The sequence below is a fragment of the Pantherophis guttatus genome, chromosome 18, assembly GCF_059756535.1.
Source record: "Pantherophis guttatus breed Tessera chromosome 18, ASM5975653v1, whole genome shotgun sequence".
In the NCBI taxonomy this organism is placed as follows: Eukaryota; Metazoa; Chordata; class Lepidosauria; order Squamata; family Colubridae; genus Pantherophis; species Pantherophis guttatus.
The window spans coordinates 13,481,152-13,504,924 of NC_142080.1; the positions used below are offsets into that span (position 1 = coordinate 13,481,152).

Sequence of the window (23,773 nt, forward strand, 5' to 3'; positions counted from 1 at the left end):
ACAATTGTGATAATTTGAGCATTAATCACCTAAGTGAAAAAGAAAAGAAAACTGAAACAATATATGATTATGATTTATAAACAAAAATTACTTAATTGGTGTTATATAAATGGTATGGTTTGATAAATATAGGATAATTGGGAAATTGTGTTAAAAAGCATTATTTGAACTAAGAACTATGTTTAAATGTTAAATTGCTATATTTCTAAAATTAAAAAGATAAGATTTAAATTTGACAAAGTAATAATGAAATAAAGATTTAATGAGCATAATGATATATAAATATATTTGAATTGTATTGTTAATAGTGAGGATTTAGAGTAAGAATTGTTGTATTATGAATTATTAATTGAACTAAGAATTAAGAATTAATAGAAGGGTAATTGTTATGATTAAGTAAATATGTATTAATTTTTTTAAGATGGTATTAGTTGAATATGTGATATAAGATTTAGAAATAAGTACTATGGCAAAATAGTATAGATAAAATTTTGTTAAAGATTTTGTTAAAAATTGAACAAAGTGATGACCGGATCAAAGCTCTGTTCCGAAAGGATGTAATTTGTATGTTTGGAAAAAAATAAAAAAAACTTTTTGCCAAAAAAAAAAAAAGAAGAAGAAGAACTGAAGAAGTTTCTTGGATGAGAAGTGAAACGTCTTCAAGAAAAAATAAAGGAAGTCCAGTTGCCTTTTGAAAAAGCACCTTTGTGACAACCGTTCCAATCCAGATATTCCATCTGGGAAGTTTTGTACCAGATGAAGAAAGAAATTGCCAGAGGGAGGCAGTGCCGGCCAGCCCTTCCTGAACAAGCAAGGGCTGAGGGTCCGCCTTGAAAATACATTCAAACTGTCAGCGTTCCGAGTAATGCAGCCCTGAAAGCAGAACTCCAAGGCAGGTAGATTCCTCAAAGAACAGCTTTATTGGATACATCATATCAGCACAGCTGGTGAAAACCGACTCTGAAAGTTCCCGCGGTTTTCACCTAATTAAAAAGTGAAAGTTCCCCCCTTTCCCCCCAGGTCATCAGTCACATTGTCCAATAGAGGTGCTGGCCGGTTGCTTGGTTACTCCATTCCTCCTCTCCCCAACCAAGTGCTGGAATGTCCTTGGTTCCCAGCTTGGTTTGCTGTCTGTTTTGTCTATTCCCCCCCACCCCCACCCCCGTCCCCTCTTCTGCCTGGTAGCAACCATGAAGCCTCCAAGATGGCCTCAGCCAGGTTCACTTCAGGGTTGGCACAAACTTTCGAAAGAAGCTAAAGCTCCCAGGAGCAAATTTGGGGCAGGGAAGCTTAACCTTTTCACCCTCCAGGTAAGTAATTTGCATACGATGCAGACTGAGTCACCTGATTGTGAGGTCTCAGCCAAGAGGGGGCAGTGGGAGCCACCAGTGGCAGGGACCACGTCTTTGCCTTGCTTGAATCCAGGCAGGAAAATTCCTGGCATGCAACCCCAGAATGTTTTCTGGGTGACACTCCTACTTTTTTACTTCCAAGCCGGTAACTTCTGCGATGGTTTCGGTTGGGGGGGAGTTTGGCCCTTCTACGTTCCCTCCCAGTCAAGGCTCAGAACTGGAGCAAGCAGGATTCCATACTTGGGGGCAATGCTGTACAGCTCAACAATTGTGGAAAATAGTTCCGACTTGAATGAAACAAGTCTGAAAAGTTGGATTCCAATGTCAACCTAGGATAAGCAGTTTTACCAAACCGTTTATCTCCCCAGAGTATGCAGAATTATCTTTATACGTGCTAATTGTTGGAAGGATACTATATTGCCTTTTATTAAAACAGCACTTAATCCCTTCTATGAATGAATTGTTGGAAAATGCTCCTATGTTCCCAAGAATGTCCTGCCTTAAAAGTCAACTGGACACTTCTTAAACTATAATATTCTTTGACATAGTACCTAACTGGTACCGCACCCAAAATTTGGGGTTATATGTGCATAGAACCTACATTTTAATTTTACAAGAGTCAGTTTAGTCTAGTGGTGAAGGAACCAGATTAGAAACCAGGAGATGGTGAGTTCAAGTCCTGCCTTACATATGAAAGGGGCTGGGTGGCTTTGGGCCAGCCACTCTCTCTCAGCCCAACTGCAGGCTATTTCTGCTGGCTGCAGTTCAGCAGTTCAAATCTCACTAGACTCAAGGTTGGCTCAGCCTTCCATCCTTCTGAGGTAGGTAAAATGGGGTCTAGGACTTTTCAGCTCGAACCCTTTGCCTTGCCTGTTTCTCCTCAAGGTTTTCGCCTCTGTGTTATTAGCCACAAACTTTTCTCCTCGGCTGCCCCCCACCCCAGGCTTTCGCCCCGGCACATCGGCCACGGCCACTCCCTCCCGGGCGCTTCTCCGCATCCCATACACAGAAGGAGGTTTCGTCCTGGGGTTTTCGACACCTGGGACAGTTAGGGCCCAACCAATCAGCTAGAGGGGGAAGGAAGGAAGGAAGGAAGGAAGGAAGGAAGGAAGGAAGGAAGGAAGGAAGGAAGGAAGGAAGAGCCTTGGTGAAATGGGAGGGAGAAGGCAGGAAAAGGGGGGGAACTTCCACCTCTGGCTTTTTTTTTTTGAGAGAGAGAAGGAAGAACCCTTTTCAGGCCAGATATCCAAATCGATAATTAATGACAACGAATAATTTATGGCATTGATTCCCCCCCTCCAAAAAAGGGGGGAGATGTTGGCAAACATCCCATTCAAGATTTAGAAAGGAAGAAAAGGAAATTGTAAAAGCTCTCCATTCCCACCCCTGCCCGTTCGCCCAGTTCAAAGGGAAGCACTCCTGGGGTTTTTTATTTTTTATTTTTTGCAATTAATTTCTTGACCAAAAGCAACAGATAGAAGCGCTTCCTAAAGAGAACTTGGAGAGATTCATGTTTAGGAAAAATCCCTTTCAGATAAGGCAGCTATCAAAGATCTGATAGACACAAAGGATGACTGTATGTTGTGTTGAGGGAAAGTGTCAAGTGGTTAGATCCTCTGTTGTTCAAAATATTTATAACTGTCTAGAATGAGAGGATAGAAAAAAGTAATTATCATATTTCTAGATAATAAATATATGAGAGATAGCAAATGCCTCAGAGTGCCCTCTAGATATAGAGATTCAAGATTCAAGCATATGTGTGTGCGTGTGTGTGCGTGTGTATGTGCTCCTGAGCAGATTCAGACCTCCAGCCCCAGACTGGCCAATCCCACCTTGTGCAAGTTCTACAAAGCATGAGATGATTCTGCGTCCTTTCTTATACCTGACTAAAGTCTTACTTCTTAGTATTCTAATTACTCTAGTCGTATAATCTAACGACATTGTAAAACTCAGTCATATACCCTAATTTAGATTTTACATCTTCCTGCAACAGACAGAGTCCTTTCTTGGCAGTGTTTATTTTTTGTTATATTTTCCCTCCTTTTGTCTTCCTAATTGGCCACCTAATTGGTCCCCTATTAACAGCACAAAAGGTGTGTGGATTGCTCTGGTAGTTTGAGATAGTTACCTGCCAATTCCTGGAGGAAATAGGGTGGAAGGAAAAGGATTTATGAAGGATTTAGATCTTAATGCAGGAAGGATGCAATTGATTGGAGGTATATGTTTTTTCAGAGGCATATATGTTATAAATGCTTAACAATTAAATGCTTAAAAGGAAAATACTTTTACAGCAGCATAACATACATACATACATACATACATACCCATATCTTTATCCCAGTGGTGAAATGTAAACATTGTTACTACTGGTTCTGTGGGTGTGGCTTGGGGGGGGGGTAATGTGACTGGGTGGGCGTGGCCAACTTTTTTTTTAACTTTTAAAAAACATTTTTTCTACAACTTCTGAAGAGGTTGTAAAAAATGCTTTTAAAAGCCTCTGACGATCCCAGCTGAGTTGCCTGATTGGCAGAGGCTTTTTTTCTTTTAAAAGCAACTCAGATCAGGCAACTCAGCTTGGATTGTCAGAGGCATTTAAAAGAAAAAAAGCCTCTGCTGATTAGGCAACTCAGCTGGGATCGTCAGAGGCTTTTAAAAGCATTTTTTTCTACAACCTCTTCGGCCCACGAGGTTGTAGAAAAATGCTTTTAAAAGCCTCTAACGATCCCAGCTGAGCCGCGGGATCATCAGAGGCTTTTTTTTTTTTTACTTTTTTACTCTGCTGAAGAGGCTGTAGAAAAAATGCTTTTAAAAATAAAAATAAAAAGCCTCTGATGATTGCACGGCTCAGCTGGTCACGGGGTGGGCAGTGATTTTTGCTACCGGTTCTCCGCCTCTCTGCCTCAATCACTACTGGATCGGGCGATCCAGTCCGAACCGGGAGCATTTCACCTCTGCTTTATCCTCATTTCTCCTCCCATTCCTATACAGAGGGAAGCAACAGGGTTAAAATTAAATCTTAACTTGCATCCACAGATTCTCAGTTTTGTCTGCTGAAGAATCAACTAAAGCACCAGTTAATTAATCCACCCATGTCTGGGCAGTGAAAGTTTATGAAATTTGATAAATAAATAAATAAATAAATAAATAAATAAATAAATAAATAAATGCTTTAATGGGTTTTCTTAGCGTGTAAGAATTCCCACCGATTCTTACAAATCTTTTAGTGGGCTAGATGATGGTTGGTGTGCCAAGTTGTAACACACACACACCATCCCCAACCCCTCCTGAAAACTGCACAAATGTCTCGGGAGGAAAAGAACAAACAAATAAACCGAAGCACTTCTATCTGTTGCTTTTGGTCAAGAAATTAATTGCAACTAAGTCTTCCCCTTGCTAAAAATTAAAAAAAAAACCAAAAAAAACCAGGAGTGCTTCCCTTTGAACTGGGCGAACAGGCAGGGCTGGGACCGGAGCGCTTTTACAATTTCCTTTTCTTCCTTTCTAAATCTTGAATGGGATGTTTGCCAACATCTCTCCCCTTTTTGGGGGGGTGGGAATCAATGCCATAAATTATTCGTTGTCATTAATTATCAATTTGGGTATCTGGCCTGAAAAGGGTTCTTCCTTCTCCCCAAAAAAAGGCCAGAGGTGGAAGTTCCCCCCCTTTTCCTGCCTTCTCCCTCCATTTCACCAAGGCTCTTCCTTCCTTCCTTCCTTCCTTCCTTCCTTCCTTCCTTCCCCCTCTAGCTGATTTGTTGGGCCCTAACTGTCCCAGGTGTCGAAAACCCCAGGACGAAACCTCCTTCTGTGTATGGGCTGTGGAGAAGCGCCCGGGAGAGAGTGGCCATGGCCACTGGCCAGGGTGGATCGGTGGGGACACGTCAGCCAAGGAATATAGTCAGCGGAGAATCGCCCAAGGGAGGAACGCCGGAGGAGAATGAGGGGTGGCCAAATGTACGAGACGAACAGTCCCATTCCGATAAAATGAGGACCCAGATTGTTGGGGGCAAGAGGCTGACTCTATAAACCACTTAGAGCAGGGGTAGGCAATTGTGGCGCTCAGTTCTGGGAGTTGAAGTCCACAGGTTGTAAAAGCACCACAGTTGCCCACCCCTGACTTAGAGCACTGTGAAGCAGTATATAAATCTAAGTGCTATTGCTTTTATTCTTTTTTTCATGTTGACCTTTGTATTTGTTTGTGCATTTTTTTTGAAGTGTCCAATAAAAAAACCCATAAACCAAGTTGCTTTTTGCTTCTAAAGCCTTTTGTCTCCTCTTGGCTCTCACAGAAACCTCACCCGTGCAACTGAATGGCGTTCTGGGGAATTCCATCACTTTCCAGATCAATGAATCAAAACCATTTGCAACCATTTCCTGGTTCAGGATTGAGAAAAATAGCAAATTCAGTACCCTTGCCCTGGTGGCCCCCAAGAAGCCCTGCAAACTTCTCATCCCCCTCCAGGCATTTAAGGAGCGGGTCAGCTCCACCAAGGACTGCCGGAATCTGCATCTCAGCCATCTAAGCCAAGAGGACATGAACAGATATACGGCAAACATCGCTTTAACAACTTCAGAAAAAATCAACGAGCACTTTGACCTGAAAGTTTACAGTAAGTGTTGCAGACACACGAGTGCAGAGAAGAGAAACCAAGAGGATCAGGGGTCTGGAGGCTGAAAAATGATTGCAGGAATTGGGCATGTCTAGTCTAGTGAAAAGAATGACTGGGGGGGGGTGACATGACAGTCTTCCAACATCTAAGGGGATGCCACAAAAAAGAGGGATCCACCTATTTGGATTTAGGGCCCAAAGCACCTAAGGGCAGGATAAGAAACAATGGATGGAAATTCATCAAGGAGAAATTTCCTAAGAATGAGAATCAGTAGGTAAGGTCTTGCCTCAACTATCCCTTCAAGAAAGCAGAAGTCTTGAAGCCGGGAGCCTTTCAAAAGGAACTTTTATTGAGAGATGGTGAGAGCAGAGAAGCTGGGCAGAATCTGAATTTCCCATGCATAAACATTGGACTTTGCAACCCCTCCCAACTGTCCGGTGTGGTGCTGGCCAAACCCAAGGTGTAAGTTGTGAGACCTTTGAGCTGAGAAGGTGGAGTGGAGACAAAACAGAGGGCCCCGGGCTCCTCCCTCCCCCCCCCATTCCCAAGCAGGTACATCAAAGGAACAGAGCAGAGAAAGACAAAAGGGCAGAGCAAATGATACATGGTGTCCTGGTTCTCCCCCACCCCCACCCGCCACCTTCCCTGCCAGAATGGCAGCATCCCAGTGGGGACCCATGGGGACCTAACACAGTGGAAGAGCTTCCCTCCAGATGTTCTGGGTGCCCCATCACTGGAGGCTTTTAAGGACAGCCATTTATCCAGAATGGTATAGGGTCTTCTACTTGAGCAGTGGGTTGGACTAGAAGACCTCTAAGATCCCTTCCAGCTCTGTTATTCTGTTGTTTTGTTTAGATTGACCAGGCTGACTTGTCCACAGTCTACAAGAAGCACAGTAGGGTGGGGTTAAGGCAGAGGAAAAAGCTGCTATGGCTTCCTTCCTCTGGGTTTCGAGGCCTCAAAGGCCCTAAGAACAATCTCCCTTAAGTCACTCTTGGTGGGAGGATTTTCCTTCATTTTAAATCTTTCTTCCATCTCTCCATCCTTCCACTTCCTGTCCTTCACCCCTCCTGTCCTTTCTATCTCCTGCTCAGAACATTTGCAGAGTGAGGACCTGTCCATCAACTGCACAATCAATAGGGGTCAGACAAAATCATTGCAGTTGAACTGCTCTGTGGAGCGATGGAATGACAAGCTGGATGTGCAATGGGATGTGGCAGAGGGGATCATCTCTCGGGTCACCCATGAGAATTTGCTTACCATCAATTACACCAGCAGACAAATCTTTGACCAGGAGGTCAGCTGCAAGGTAGAAAACCCCGTTAGCAAGGTATCCAAAACCATGACGCTCAAAGAAGCATGTTCAAGTAAGTACATCTTCTTAAGGTGTCTTTACGGGGGCTGGTTTCAGGTCTTTACGGGGGCAGGTTTCAGGGAGAAACCTGAAAAGGGTTAGCCTTGGATGAGGTTTGAGGAAGGAGCAGCTCTCCACAATGACTGTGGAATACAACAGTTGCAGTTGGCCAACAAATCACATCCCCGTAGCAATGCAACATTTCCTTCTACTCAAGTCATCAGTTATGGAGGAAGCCGTCCCAAAGAGGCTTTTCCAAAAGGCACCTGGATTTCCTTGGTATTTTTTTCCTTGAAAAAGTTCTCATCCAAGAAGCTTCTTCAGGAACAACCTGTAGGAAGACCTTTGGGAGAGCCATCTCAGAATCACTGAGACTCTCCACAGAGAGATGCAGGGGGCAGTTTCTGGAAGGGGAGGTGGAGCGGGGGATACAATGGGTTTCCTTCCTTCTAAAAGCTTTGCCAGTAAAATATATTTGAACTTGACTAATTGTATAAGATAAGAAACGACCAACACTCTGTTCAAAAAAAAAAAAAGAAAGATGTGGGTGAAGGTGGGAGAGGAGAAAAGAAAAAAACCAATAAAATTTGTTTAAAAAAATAAATAAATAAAAGTTTTGCCATCCTGGTCTGGGTCGAGGTGAATGTCAGCACTGAATCCCGGGAGGAATCCATGGGCGCCAGGCAGAAAATCAGGGGAGTCTGCCAAGGAGAGGAGAGCGCTCAGTGTACATGCAAAGCAACAAAGTAATAAAAATAATAATAAACACAATAATAGTAATACCAATAAGAGGGGTTACGGTGAGAAGGATAAAAACTGCACTACTCGGAACATCATATATTTTAAGAAGATACCTAGGATGCTGGCAGCAACCTGTATCAACCATTAGCACCAGTCAATGGTATTTGTGACACATTTTTAAATGATCAGTTGACCGAGTTTCATGTTTAATAAATAAAACAGATAATAATAATAACAACAACAACAACAACAATATGACAGATTAAATAGATGGAAAACCAAAGCTTTGCATGGACAGCACTTGAAAAACATTGAAAGAAAATGTGATGACAACTTTACATGGGCATGGCTTAAGAAAAGAAAAAAAGAAAGAAAGAAACGGAAGATTTAATTCTGGCTGCTCAAGAACAAGCACTATAAACTAATGCCATGAAAGCGAAGATACAAAAATCTACTGACAATCCAAACTGCCAACTTTTTGACAACAAAGTCAAAACTGTTTCACATTTAATATGTGATTGTAACAAAATCGCACAAACTGATTACAAAGCTAAACACGACCGAGTTGCTAAATTAATCCACTGATCATTATGTAAAAAATACGACTTACCTGTATCCAAAAAGTCATGGGAACATAAAGTGGAAAGTTATAGAAAATGAGAAGATGAAGATCTTGTGGGACTTTCGAATACAGATAGATCGTCACTTGGAACACAACACGCCAGATATCAGAGTTGTTGAAAACCGAAACATACAATTTATTGACATCACGGTACCAGGAGACGCCAGAGTCGAAGAAAAAGAACTGGAAAAAATCATGAAAGGTGGTTTTGGTTACCACCTTTAAAGCGCTCCATGGCTTAGGGCCTGGTTATTTACGGGACCGCCTGCTGCCGCAAACGGCCTCCCACCGGCCGGTACGCTCTCACAGAGAGGGACTCCTCTGGGTGCCGTCGGCCAAACAATGTCGACAGCCTTCTCTGTGGGGGCACCTACTATCTGGAACGAGCTCTGGAACGAGATACGGAGGATCCCGGATCTACGCACCTTCCGCCGCGCTCTCAAGACCTTTTTATTTCACCAGGCTGGTCTGGCCTAACCTCTCCCATTCTCTTTTTAATGTAAATTTTAATTTGTTCTTAACCTGGGATTTTAAATTTATCTTGGGCTAAATTGATTTAATTCCATTTTACTTCTGCTCTTAAATTTTTGTATTCTATGTGTTTTATCCTGTGCCAGTTCACCGCCCTGAGTCCTTCGGGAGTAGGGCGGTATACAAATAAAATAAAATAAATAAATAAAATAAATGAAATTTCACGACCTAGCCATCGAAACTACACGGCTATGGATGAAACATGTCATAGTGATACCCATTGTCATCGGGGCACTTGGTATCATGTCCAAGAATTTCACAAAACACTTCAAGAAATTGCAGCTTCCTGCAATAACACCAGTGGAACTGTGCTACTTGGAACATCATACATTTTAAGAAGGTACTTGGTTGATCCCTAAGACGCTGGCAGCAACCCGTATCAACCATTAGCACCAGTCAATGGTATTTGTGACCCATTTTTAAATGTCCAGTTGACTGAGTTTCATTTTTAATGAATAAAAGAGAATAATAATAATAATGATGATGATAATAATAATAATAATAATAATAATAATAATAATAATAATAATAATACAGCCATACTACATGGGTATACTTGGAGTATGAGTAAGTGTTCAGCAGAGTAATGGCACAAGGAAAAAAACTGAGGTAGGAGATACTTCTTCCCAGCTTCTTTGCTCCTCCACCCCACCCCCACCCCCGCCCTGAAAGCAACAGCAACCTACCATCTTCATAAATGCCTGCAGAATAACAGGGGATGGTTCAGGCCTGCTTCCTGTCCATCAGGGGCCTTGCAGCCTCCTCCAGAAGATATGGGCAGGAGTTTTCCCTCCCTCAGATCACATCTGCCCATCCCACCAGAGCTGACGGAGGAGGCCCACTCCAGGTGAAATGCCACCATATAGTGGGGCCCTGGAAGCGTGCCTTTTCTGTGGCCGCCTCACCCTCTGCCCAAGCAGGACCCCCTCTCTTTTGGCTTTCTGGAATCTCCGTCAAGATTTGGCCCTTCACCGGGTCTTGGGGGAGGGGGTGGGATCCTGTGAATGGCTGGATGCAATGGGGCATCCCAAAGACTTCTAAAACATAGAACATAGAAAAATAGCATTGGAAGGGACCTTGGAAGTCTCCTAGTCCAACCCCCTACTCAAGCATTCCAGACAAGTGGCTGTCCACTTGAAAAACTTGAAAATTTCCAGTGTTGGAGCCCCCACAACGTCTGGAGGCAAGCTGTTCCACTGGTTGGTCTTCACTGTGAGGAAGTTTCTCCTTAATTCCAGGTTGCTTCTCTCTTTGATGAGTTTCCATCCGTTGCTTCTTGTCCTGCCTTCAGGGGCTTTGGAGAATCAGTCGACCCCTCAAATACCCAGTTCCCTCAATCTTTCATCATATAGTTTAGCTTAATCATCTTTGTTGCTCTTCTCTGCAGACTTTCTTGTTTTTGAGGTTTGTGGTTATATTATTGTGGCAAGCCACAATAGAGTTGTACTCTAGGAAATCATTTGAATAAAGAAATGAAAGTTTTCCCACAATTATCCTGTTCGTGCAAGAATGATTAATACACCTTCTGCTTTTTTCCCCAGAGCATAAGAGATACGTGAGCAAAAAGACTGTGGTGGCCAGATTCATTGTTGCAGGTCTTTCTATGTTTTCTGGCATCGTTGTTGCGTTCACTGTATGGCTGATCCCATGCCACTCCAGGCGTCCGTGGTTTCCATGCACCACTTTTGCCAGGACTGCCGAAGAAGCCCAGATGGACCCAGAAAACCCTCTTCCTCCGCCACCACAGCCACCTGGATGAGAGAGATGAGCCCAAAGAACTGTGAGGAGGGGGCTTCCCATGTGGACAAAGTAATAAACATTCACATAGATTCTTCCAAGGATCCCCACCTCCCCTGGTGTCCTAATCTCGGTTTTCCTTTTCTGAAATACAGACCGGCCTGTTCTTGCTATAAGCAGCAACAGTAGCATCATCTGTTTCATCATCCATCATCATCAATTCTATTATTATTATTATTATTATTATTATTATTATTATTATTATTATTATTATTAATCATCGCAGAGTCAGACAGATGTTCAGCCTGGGTTTGGCACTTTTGTCCACCTATCAAGTTTACCAAGGACCTGGGATAGGCAGATCTGGATGTTTGACGGTGTTACATATATCATCACAGGACAGAAGCTGTTCCAAGTAAAGCTGCCTTCTGCAATTGACTGATGGTGAATTTGTCAATGCCAATGATGTTGTTCAAGTGGTGCTCCAGTTGTTTTGGGATTGCACCCAAAATGCCTATGACTATTGGTACTACCCTTGCTTGCCTTTGCCACAGTTGTTCTATTTCTATTTGTAGGTCTTTGTATTTTGTTATCTTCTCCAGTTCTTCCTCTTCTATTCTGCTGTCTCCAGGCACTGCCACGTCCACTCCTCCCCCTGCCCCTCCCTCTTCTTTTAGAAAAACAGCAAGTCTCAGTTCTGGAACTTGGGATACAAAGCAAAATCTATAGTCAGCATCAGATCAGAGCTGCCCCAAAGAAGAGGTGGGGGGGTCAGCCTATTCTCCAAAGCACCTGAAGGCAGGAGAAGAAACCATGAATGGAGACCAATCAAGGAGAGAAGCAACCTTAGAACTAAGGAGAAAATTCCTGACAGTGAGAACTGGGACACCTTCCCTCCAGACGTCGTAGGTGCTCCAACACTCTTTTAAGAAGAGATTAGGCAACCATTTGTCTGACATGGTACAGGGTCTCCTGATTGAGCAGGGGGTTGGATTAGAAGACCTCCAAGGTCCGTTCCAATTCTGTTCTATTCTGTTCTCTTATCTTGGATTTCTGAGTTCCTCCTGTTTAAAAACGTTAGTGGTCTGATAGAGGGTCCTCCCTGCCCAATTTCCTGCTGCAGCAGAAAAACAGCAAGTTTCAAAGCGGGGATTAAGGGGTTTTTTAATTAGGGTTTTTAATAATTTTTTAAGGGGAACCGGGAGGACGGCCAAAGGGGATGGGGGGGTAATCCACCAAGGTCAGAGCCGAGCCCGGCATGGGGTAACGGTTTGGAGGACACTGGACGAGGGAATGGGGAGGGGGCGGAGGGCTATCCCAATGAGGGAAATACCATCAGCACGGTGGTTGGGAGGGGCAGATATGGCGGGAGCAGGGGGCCACATCATGTGTTGGGGACGCGCACTTGCTGTTTGAGAGCAATTGCGTGCCCCGGCCCCCAAAGCTCCCCTCGGATACTAGGTGGCTTAGATACTCAGGACCTGGGCCTGCGGCTGATGCTGTGCAACGCTAGGTCTGTGGGAAATAAGGCCCCCCTCATTCACGATCTTATCCAGGAGGGGGGAGCGGACCTGGCTGGTATTACGGAGACCTGGTTGGGACCGGAGGGAGGAGTCCCTCTGGTCGAGATGTGCCCACCAGGTTTCAGAGCATTCCATCAGCCGAGAGCCCAGGGGAGGGGCGGGGGGGTGGCGGTTATTATTAAAGAAGGTCTTGGTCCAAGGGAGACCACTGTGCCTCAGACTGCCGGATGTGAGTCCCTCTTCGTGAGATGGGGTCATGGGGTTCAGATGGGCTTGCTGCTTGCGTACCTGGCTCCCTGTTGCGTGGCAGCAGCCCTGCCTGAGCTACTCGACGTGATAGCCACGGTGGCAGTTGATACACCCAGGCTTATGGTCATGGGTGATTTCAACTTGCCATCCATTGGTGAAACGTCTGGGATGGCTCGGGAGTTCATGGCTTCCATGACGGCCATGGACCTGACCCAGTTAGTTCATGGCCCCACTCACGGGGGGGGGGGGACACACTCTAGACTTGATTTTTGTCTCTGGCCAGTGGTTGAGTGATCTTGTTATAGGGGATATAGACATGGAACCCTTGTCATGGTCAGATCACTCACTCCTTCGTCTGGACCTTCGTACCGCTACACCCCGCCGCATGGAGGCGGACCCAATTAGATGGGTCCGCCCCAGGCGCCTGATGGATCCTGATAGGTTCCAGACAGAGCTTGGGCCAATTCCTGATGATCTGGCACACGACTCGGCCGAGGACCTGGTAGCTGCCTGGGATCGGGCGGCTGGTGGGGCCTTGGATCGAGTCGTGCCTTTGCGGCCTCTGACCCGCTGTCGATCCCTCGCGGCTCCTTGGTTCACCGAGGAGTTGAGGGAGATGAAACGCCAGAAAAGACGCCTAGAGAGCGGTTGGAGGGCCAGTCGCGCTGAATCTGACCGAACACTGGTAAGGTCGCATATTAAGACCTACCTAGTGGCGATAAAGACGGCAAAGTTTAATTACTTTTCCTCCTCTATTGCGTCATCAGGGAATCGTCCGGCAGCCCTGTTCAGGGTAACCCGCTCCCTGCTCCATCTGGGAGCGCGAGAGGATCCCTTGGAAGGCAGGGCGGAGGATTTCGGACAATACCTGTATGACAAAATCGCTCAGATCCGGGGGGACTTGGACTCTGACTGGGTAGATCAGGGCAGGGTGACGAGGAATAGTCTTGAGAATGTTATCTGGGTGGAGTTTGATGCTGTGACTCCCGATGATGTGGACAGGATTTTGGGGAGACTTAGTGCGGCCACTTGTTTACTGGACCCGTGTCCCTCCTGGTTGGTACTGGCCTCCCGGGAGGTTACACGAGGCTGGCTCCAGGGTGTTATCAACGCTTCATTGAGTGAGGGTCACTTCCCCGCGGCCTTGAAAGAGGCGGTGGTGAGGCCTCTCCTCAAGAAGCCATCCCTGGATCCGGCAATATTGGCTAACTATCGTCCTGTCTCCAACCTTCGCTTTCTGGCGAAGGTTGTTGAGAGTGTGGTCACGCGACAGTTTCCGCAATTCCTGGAGGAAACATCCTATCTGGATCCGTTCCAGTCTGGTTTCAGGCCTGGGCACAGCACGGAAACGGCATTGGTCGCGTTGGTTGATGATCTCTGGAGGGCTCGGGACAGGGGTTGCTCCTCTGTTCTGGTCCTGTTAGACCTCTCAGCGGCTTTTGATACCATCGACCATGGTATCATGCTGCACCGGTTGGAAGAGTTGGGGATGGGGGGCACCGTGTTACGGTGGTTCTCCTCCTTTCTCTCCGACCGGTCGCAGTTCGTGTTGGCAGGGGCCAGAGGTCGACCTCGAGGCCTCTTATATGTGGAGTGCCTCAGGGGTCGGTCCTCTCGCCCCTCCTGTTCAACATTTATGTGAAGCCGCTGGGCGAGATCATCCATGGCTTTGGGGTGAGATACCATCAGTACGCTGATGATACTCAGCTGTACATCTCCACCCCAGGCCACCCCAATGATGCCCTTGAAGTGATGTCCCAGTGCCTGGAGGCTGTACGGATCTGGATGGGGAGGAACAGGCTCAGGCTTAACCCTTCCAAGACTGAGTGGCTGTGGTTCCCGGCATCCCGATATAGTCAGTTGACTCCATCACTGACTATTGGGGGCGAGTCTTTGGCCCCCACAGAGAGGGCTCGCAATCTGGGAGTCCTCCTGGATACGCAGCTGTCCTTGGAGGAACATCTGACGGCTGTAACCAGGGGGACCTTTTATCAGGTTCGCCTGATCCGCCAGTTGCGGCCCTTTCTTGATCGGGATTCCCTGTGCACAGTCACTCATGCCCTCGTGACCTCTCGCCTTGATTACTGCAACGCTCTCTACATGGGGCTCCCCTTGAAGAGCACCCGGAGGCTCCAACTGGTCCAGAACGCAGCAGCGCGGGTAGTGACGGGAGCAGCATGGCGCTCCCATGTAACACCGCTCCTGCGCGAGCTGCACTGGCTCCCAGTGGTCTTCCGGGTGCGCTTCAAGGTGTTGGTTATCACCTTTAAAGCGCTCCATGGCATAGGGCCTAGCTATCTCCGAGACCGCCTGCTGCCACCGACGACCTCCCATCGACCCGTGTGCTCCCACAGAGAGGGCCTCCTTGGGGGGCCATCAGCCAAACAATGCAGGCTGGTGACCCCCAGGGGGAGGGCCTTCTCTGTGGGGGCTCCCACCCTCTGGAATCAGTTGCCCCCAGAGATAAGGAGAATCCATGACCTCAGTGCCTTCCACCGTGCCCTTAAAACCTTTCTTTTCCAACAAGCCGGGCTGGCCTAATTCTTTTTAAGTGTTTTTAATTGTTTTGTTTATTGTTTTAATTAATGGGGCCAAATTTATATATATTTTTTAACTGTATTTTAATATTTGTATTTGATATTTTTATTTGGCTGTTCACCGCCCTGAGTCCTCAGGGGGAAGGGCGGTATACAAATTCAAAAATAAAATAAATAATAAATAAGTCTCCAACCATTTCGGAAGCCACGATAGAAGGTCAGCTGCCTAATCTCAGTTAAAGCTGACTTGCAGCGTTTGCAGTCAAGGTGAGCAGCAATAGAAAGGAGCTGCCCCTGCAGTGTTCAGGAGTTCCCTCTCCCCTCGGTGGAAAAGTTCAGAGGAGTCAGTGGAAGGTGCTTTTTGTCTTACAGTCTGCATCCTTACAGATGGGATTATTATCTTGAGGAAGGGAAGCTTTGCCGGTGGATTCTTCCGCCCTTTAGCTAGCGGGGAATCTCAGCCATCAAAATCCCTATTTTTGCACAATAACTTCGCCTAACTGGCTCTTCTGCGTCAGTTTTAGCACATTACAAGTAGTTCTTGATTTATTTATTTATTTATTATTGCGATTTATATGCCGCCTTTCTCCCTGGGGACTCAAGGCGGCTTACAAAATGACAAATTCCAATACAAATCAGAATGAAATAAAATTAAAATCAGTGACCCTATTAAAAACAGTTTAAAATTATGGCAGTGTACCCCCAAACGGATCAGTTGAGTTCACGAAAGAGCCACGTCTTCAGCTCGCGATGGAAGGAAAGAAGTCGGGGGCTGTCCTGAGCTCGGTGGGCAATCCATTCCAGAGGGTCGGGTCTCCCACAGAGAACGCTTTCCTCCTGGGGGCCGTCAGCCGACATTGTTTGGCCGACGGCACCCTGAGGAGGCCGACTCTGTGAGAGCGCACAGGACGGTGGGAGAGCGGCTGGAGATGGTCCTGCAAGTACCCCGGGCCTAAGCCATGAAGGGCTTCATAGGTGAGCACCAGCACCTTGAAATGCATCCAGAGCGCCACCGGCAGCCAGTGCAGCTCACGCAGGAGAGATGTTACACGGGAGTATCTAGACGTCCCCGTAACTACCCGCGCGAAGTACAACTGTAATTCAGCCTGGAATTTTGTTGTAAGTCATGCTGGTCACTAAGCGGGTCACCACCTGACAGCGCCTAATTTTACGACTTTTTGAAGCGGTTATTAAGTAAATCGCCATGGTCATTAAGTGAATGTGGCAGTCATTAAGTGAATCCATTGTCTGCAGTAGGCATTTTTTTGCCAGAAGCGAGAAGTGAAAGCCAGTTTCCAGGAACAAATGTTGTAAATTACCATCACAGGATCAGAGGACACTGTAAATGGTCATAAATGGGGACCAGTTGCCAGTGCCCAAAATGTCATCACATGACCATGGGGGAGGGGGCATTGGAATTTGAAATCCAGGTCCTAAGTAGCCCAGGAGAGGCAACTTTGAACAATCACTTCCACAATTGGTTGGAAGTCAGAACAGAACAGGATAACAGAGTTGGAAGGGACCTTGTAGGTCATCTAGTCCAACCCCCCCCCAAGGACTACCTGTATTAGATGACTTGGGACTCCATGCGTTCCTTAGCTCTGTGCCCACCAGACACCCCCAGCAGCCCCCTGGGTGTGGTAGGAAAGTCCTCCAGATGCCAAGCTTTTTTTGTGGGCAGAGGGGATAGAACCTGAGGACCCCAAATACCGCCTGCCTACAGGGTGTCTGCAGCCCTAAGATCAGGCGGCCTACAGCGCTTGGAAGAAGCAGCCGATGGAAATTCATCAGAAGGAGATCTAGAACTAAGAAGGAATTTCCCATCAATGACAACAGCTGAACGACTTCCCTTCAGAAGCTGTAAGTGCTCCATCATTAGAGGGCTTTTAAGAAGAGATTGGTCTAGAATGGTCTAGGCCGAGGGCCGTGATGGTGAACCTATGACACGTGTGCCAGAGGTGGCACGCAGAGCCCTCTCCACCAGGCACCACCAGCTGGTCTTCAGGTCTTTGCGCGCACCAGAAACCGAAGACCAGCTGGCTGGTGCTCATGCGTGCGCCATCACCAGCTGCTCTTCTGGTTTCCAGCATGCACAGGCGCACCGGCCAGCCTGTTTCGGTTTCTGGCGCTCCGGTTTGGGCACTCTTTGCCAAAAAGGTTCGCCATCCCTGGTCTACGGTCTCTTGTTTGAGCAGGGGGTTAGACTAGAAGACCTCCAAGGTCCTTTCCAACTCTGCCATTCTATCATGGTTAAACACTGCAATGTCCGGCATGAATAACATCTGGAAGAGTAAAGGCATCAGCTTCACAACCAAATGCAGTTAACACTATAATTTTTCCAATTGCTACTTATGGCTGGGAAACTTGGACTCTGAAAAGGGCCAAAAGGAGAAGGGTGGATGCCTTGGAATTGCGATGCTGGAGGCGCTCTTACACATCCCATGGACTGCGAAAATCACCAAGAAAGACCAAACGGCACCCAAAATATCACTGGAGGCCAAGATCTCTCAACAGGGGCTGTCCTGCTTTGGCCACGTCATGCAAGCCAACTCCCTTGAAAAGTCAATCATGCCAGGAGTGACCAGTGGAAAAAGGAGAAGCCCCCCCCCACAGTACCCACTAGCTGGACACTATAAAGGATAGCACTGTGACGACCCTGGTGTGTCTGAAGGAGGCGGTGTGGGTCAGAGGGGCAGGAAGAGGGCTGATCCATAGAGTGGCTGCAGGTCGGACTCGGCCGAATGGATGACGACGAATGACAGTGGTTGAAAGAAGGAGGCATTTGAGATTTCTTGGGGGGTGGGGCATTTAGGCTTGTAGGTCTCATGCTTTCCTCATTTGGGGTGGCTGTAAGGGGCAGAAAGGACCCCCACTCATGGGGAGCCATTAGGCGACACCCCCTCTCCGCCACAGAAAAGCCCATCTGCTCCATCCAGTGAAATAACCTGCAGCACCACTTCCTGGGGTTTTTCCCTTTATTTTTTTTCTAGAACATAAAACTACCAATTTCCCAAGCTTCTTTACAAAGCAAAGTTACAAGCAGCTTCAACTGGGGGGAAAGGAAGGGGAGGGGTCCTCTGGGGTTTGCAGAAACGCTTGGTGGGCTAGACGGGTCCGTAGAACTGCCGATAAGCTTCTTGGAAACCGATGTGGTCGGCCAACTCGTCGCAGGCGGGGCTAAGCTCGCAGACCTCCCGCTGGGCCTCGAGGGGGTTCACGGCCACTTGGGGGGCAGCCCCAGCAGCATCGTAGCCACTGTGAAGGAAGCAACAGGAGAGGGTGATTGGGGGAGGCCTTGGGCGGCTTCGCTGGGACAAGGCTTGGTCACGCTGCGGTGGAAGACAGGGAGGCGAGGAAGCGAGTGGGTGGGTCCCCAGGGGACATGGAGGGCTTGGGGCCTATTGATGGGAGAGGACCTCTCCTCTGCAGCCCCTTTGGGTCACACACCACCCCAGCTGCTTCCCCTGCTTACGGGGTCTGTGATATGCCTCCTAAGAGCAGAGTCCCTCAAGTTTGGACACTTTAAGAAGTGTGGACTTGAACTCCCAGAATTGAAGTTGCCAAGTGTTCATGGAGTCCAATTGTGGGGGGGGGGGTGTCTGGGAAATTCAGGGATGGGATGGGTCATCCAGCCATGGTGAGCGCCCACTTTCCCTGTACCTGTTGTAGTTCCTCTTCTGTCGCTTCACGATTTCAGCCCCCACACGCTTGGAGACAAAAGCTGCAGGAAAGGAGGGTGTGTTTAGGACAGGGGCCGAGGAAGGGCAACTGGGAAGCTCTGTTTCCGATTGGAAGTATATTGTATGATTCTAGTCCTCGTGCTTTGAACAGAAAGAAGAGGTGGCCACTTCCAAAGCCTTCCTGCAAAGGCACCCAGGCCTGAGCTGAGAGTTGGCCCAAGCGAGGTGGGCATAACCGCCGCTTTTCTGCCACTCTAATTCCAAGCGAGGGCCAAAGGGCGCCATCCCGACTTGCAGGGCAGGGACCGGGGTCTCCATCGCCTCTGCAGCCCCCTTTGGCATGGCTCCAGCGGAGAGGGCCGCTTCAAGGGGGCAGCGCCAGAAGGGCGTACGAAATCTGCGAAGGGTGAAGATGCCAGGAACCTCAGAGGCGCCTCAAGGCTGCTCCTCTCCTGGGCTGGGGGCGGTGAGAGGGCCGGGGGGGGGACACAATAGAAGGCGCTTCACTCACCTTCCGACTTGGGCGGCCCGTCGACACTCCGGGAGTGAGCAGCCTCTGCAAAAGAGGAGCGGGCGGGCGCCTCAGCGAGGGGCTTCCTCTGCCAGCCTCGTCCTGGGTTTGGGGAAGGGAGCCCGAGGGGGAGCGGGGAGCGAGGGCAGGCTGGAGGCTGCAGACACCCCGCAGCACGCTTCCCTCCCGCTGGAGAAGCCCCTCTCTTGGGCCCAGCTCCTCTTCCCAGGGCCGGGGCACCGGGAGACCCTCCGCTGCCCACCGCCCCTTACCTGTGTGGGCGAGGCCGAGCGCGGCCAGGGCGCAGAGAGCGGCCAGCAGAAGGGCGTTCATGGCGAGGCTGGGATGCTCCGGGCGGCTCTCTCGCCCTGGGATGCCCGGCGCCCCCTTTATACTGGCCCGAGCCGGCCTTGGCAGCCGAAGGGGCGCGTCACCACCGCCTCCGCCGCCGGCTGCCGGGGGCGGTGCGGGAAAGCTGCCAGGTTCCGGGCCAGGGGAGGCTCCGCCAAGCGCGTTTCGGCAGACGCTTCGGGGGTCTGGCGGAGCTCCGAGCACTTTGGGGGGGGCCGCGAGTGGAGCCCCTTTCAAGGTGGGGTGTAAGGGGAGATGTAAATTTCAGGTACTTTTCATTGCAGCATATTTGGAGGGGAATTCAGAGGTCATCTAGTCCAGCCCCTGCTCCGTGCAGGCCTTTCCCAATCTTAGCAGCTTTTAAGTTGTCTGGACTTTGACTCCCAGAAATTCAGCCATCTCCAATTTGCCAAAGTTGAGAAACTTGCAACTTTAAGACTTGGGGACCTCAACTCCCAGAATTCCCCAGCCAGCATGTCCCCAAGTCTTAAGGTTGCCAAGGTTGGAGACCCCCAGACCAGAGCATTCCCCAAGAGGTGCCCAGGTGCGACCGAAGCCTCCATAAAATATGTGCTGTGACGGAGCTTCAATTCTTGACTGCATCCTGTGGGTACCCTGGGCTTGGAAGCTGGCCGATGATCTGCGGCAGTCCAGTTTCCTTGCGTCCCCATCTGCCTTGCAAGGCCCACGTTCCCCCTTCAGCTCCATCGCTTTCCTCCCAAAAGATCAGAGGCTGCCTCGGATTGCCCTGCGCTCTGCCTCTCCAAGGACTGGCACTCTCCCGCCACCCGGCCTTGCCAGGGGCAGAGGCCGGACTCCAAGGGCCACTTCTTTCAAGCAGGGATTTCCACAGAAACCCAAGAAAGTTGAAGGGTTCGAACTTCCCTCAGGCTGGATTGGCAGGCTGACTTTTAGGGCACTAAATTGGAAACTTTCTAATGTCAATTATGGCCTTATTGATCAACATTTTATTGTTTTACTGTGTGGATTTAGGCATTGCTATAATTACATAATTCTGTGCCCTTTTAGTTGTTTGGTATCATCTTTTTTTAAAGAATTGGTCTCAGGAAACAAACCAAATTTCCTTCTAAATTGCTTTTATTTTATCACGCATCTTGATTGATTGATTGATTGATTGATTGATTGATTATGTGCTATCCAAAAGATTTTGCCCATCCTGGTCCTTTGGGCACCCATCATTCCTGTAATGGCATCTCAAATGGCCATTCAAACTTACTTACTTTCTCTCTCTTTTTCTTTTCTTTTCTTTTCTTTCTCTCTCTCTTTCCTTCCATCCTTCCTTCCTCCCTTAAAATTTTGTGCCACTGCAAAGTGACTATGGGTGGCTTATTATAAAAGAAATAAAAATAATTAAAGCATTAACACCTTAAAATCACACAGATTAAAGTATTATTTAAAAACTGTACTAGAACCAAAACGAAGAGACAGGCAGTATTTCCCTCCTCCGACGGCAGAATGTGGAGCCTGTTAACCAGACAGAAACCTAGAAGGGAAGGGCGATCATTGAGGCAACCTTGAAGTACAGGCTATCCTTGACTTACAACCTTTCATTTAGTGACTGTTCAGAGTTACAACGGCACTGAAAAAGTGACTTGACCATTTTTCACACTTATGACCGTTGCAGCAGCCCCGTGGTCGTGTGATCAAAATTCAGCCCCTTGACAACTGACTCATATTTATGACGGTCGCAGTGTCTCCCGGGGTCGTGTGATCCTGTTTTGCGACCTTCTGACAAGCAAAGTCAATGAGAAAGCCAGATTCACTTAACAACCTGTTACTATCTTAACAGCTGCAGTGATTCACTTAATAACTGTGGCAAGAAAGGTCGTAAAATTCTTCACTTAAGAAATGTCTCGCTTAGCAACAGACTTTTTGGGCTCCATTAAGGTCCAGGACTGCTGGTACTCAGTTCTCAGCCCCCTTTATCCAAACTCTTAAAACTGGCATGTTTCCATGTTTCCATCTCTCACGCCTCCAAAACGTATTTTCCTCACACTTGGAAGCAACTGCAGTTTACCAGCAGCCCCTGCTCTTCGCTCGTCTCGCTGTGGCAGAGGTTTTCATGGGACGGGGTCCCCAGGGAAAGGGGGGCTGGTCCTTGGCCAAGAGACTGGGCAAGACTGAGGCCAGGAGGCGCAAGGCCCCAGGGCTGTAATTACCAGCCATCCGCATGGTTTTCCCTGCCTGTGCAGATAAGCTGGGCCAAAGTGGGGAAAGCCTGTGATTTAAGTCCCCGCTTCCTCCGTCCTTTCCCCGCCAGGCATCCTGTCTGGGGCAGCCGCACTGCTGAACTCGAGCCCTGGGAAGGCTTCCAGATCCGGGGAGAGGAAACTCCGTGGGCCTTCTTCGCATCAGACACCCAGCCCCAGCTGATGCCCGAGACGCTCTGCTGCCCTGAATGCCACGTGTGCCTGTTTTCCTCTGCTTCGAATCTGGGCGGTGCCCGAGATACAAAGAATAATGACAGGCTGGGCTTTGACAGCTGGAAGTTACTGGTTCCCCAAGTACAGGGCTTCTTTGGAGGGCCTCCCATTCACCCCAGGGCTCTGGCCAAGTTGCAAGAGGCAAAACACTCCCCGAGATGTAAAACTATGAATTTCCTGGCCCCGCTTTATCCTAGCCTAGCAAGCGGGGCCAAACCAGCCTAATACAATGCCCGGGCTGCGCCTCCGTCTCTCGAGACAGACGTGGCACTGAGACCAGCCACTGTTCCCCTCCCAGCATGAAAGGAGGATTCTCAAAACTCAAAAACAACAATTTGGTACAAGTTCAGCTGTCCTAATGAAGGTGCCGCCTTCTCAGCCTGGGAACCGAAATGTAAACCGTTCTGAATTATTGGAAGCAAAAGGTAGCGATTTAAACAAAGTGTAATCAAATAGTCAAGCCAACACAGGAGAGGCTCCAACATGCAACTGAAGAAGCCGGAAAGAATCCTAAACGGTTTATCCGCTGCTGAAGGCTCAACTGGCCAGGCTTGACCCCAGAATATAGAATAAGAGAGTTAGTTGGAAGGGACCTTGGTGGTCCTCTAGTCCAACCCCCTGCTCAGGCAGGAAACCCTCTACCATCACAAACAAATGGCTGCCCAGTTTCTTCTTGAAAGCCACCAGTGATGGAGCACCCACAACTTCTGGAGTGTCCTCACTGTCAGAAAGTTTCTCCTTAGTTCTAGGTTGCTTCTCTCCTTGTTTCCAACCACTGCTGCTTCTTCTGCCTTCAGGACAGGCAGACTGTTCCCCTCTTGTATAGATAGGTTTACCATCTGCTGGTTGTTCATTACATTTAAACAAAATATAGGTGGCTGCAACTTATAGCCATGGAGATTTCCCAAGGAAGGAGACAATTCTTTGCATTTTATAGAGCTGTGGCTGCTGGACTTTGGGATTCAAGTTCAACATTCAGCAGCTACGTGCAGACGTGTTGGTTGCATTAACTGCAGTTTACCTTTTTAGGGCTTAGCAGGTGTGTGAAGCCAGTTTATTGTAAGAACAGTATTGATTTGGTAGTTCTCAAATGTGGGGATCTGACACCAGAATACAGGTTCGTGAGGAAACTGGAGGAGAGGGAGATGCAAAATGTGAACTAGGAGAGCTTGAGAAATCTCCAGGTTACGTAACGTATTGCTAAACATGGGGTCTCAGACTAAACTGGAAGAGGTGAGCAATGCAACACGTGGTTGTGTTGGTGAGGAACTTCCATCTGCTGTAGAAGGCCTTCCTTCAGGAGAAGCAGCACCAACTCGCTTTCTCAGCGAGACCTCAACAGCTCGCCGACCGGTAGAAGCCCAGCCAGAAAGACGGAGGCAGCGAAGGCTTTTTTGGCATCTCCCACCGGCCCCAGGAAGCCCAGCGTGGGCCAACCAGTGATTCTGCCTTGGCATCTCCTGTTACATTCATCATGACCTCAAGGCTTTGTTTACGGAGTCCTGAGCTGGGTCAGCCTCCCTCCCAAACC

The 23,773-nt window shown here is 48.2% G+C and overlaps 2 protein-coding genes across 2 annotated transcripts; one reads left to right on the plus strand and one right to left on the minus strand.

Moving 5' to 3' along the window:
* The first annotated feature begins 1,352 nt into the window (after positions 1-1,352).
* Positions 1,353-11,118, plus strand: LOC117671186 (SLAM family member 6-like). Its single transcript, XM_034426990.3, has 4 exons — positions 1,353-1,497; positions 5,642-5,962; positions 7,057-7,329; positions 10,752-11,118. The coding sequence occupies exons 1-4, from the start codon at positions 1,443-1,445 to the stop codon at positions 10,967-10,969; spliced, it is 867 nt and encodes a 288-aa protein (XP_034282881.2). The 5' UTR covers positions 1,353-1,442; the 3' UTR covers positions 10,970-11,118.
* Positions 11,119-18,217: 7,099 nt separating this feature from the next.
* BGLAP (bone gamma-carboxyglutamate protein) lies at positions 18,218-19,963 on the minus strand. The gene is made up of 4 exons (XM_034426989.3): positions 19,720-19,963; positions 19,448-19,492; positions 18,917-18,977; positions 18,218-18,511 (listed from the first exon to the last, which is right to left on the minus strand). Exons 1-4 carry the CDS (start codon positions 19,778-19,780, stop codon positions 18,361-18,363), a joined length of 318 nt encoding a protein of 105 aa, XP_034282880.1. The 5' UTR covers positions 19,781-19,963; the 3' UTR covers positions 18,218-18,360.
* Positions 19,964-23,773: the final 3,810 nt, after the last annotated feature.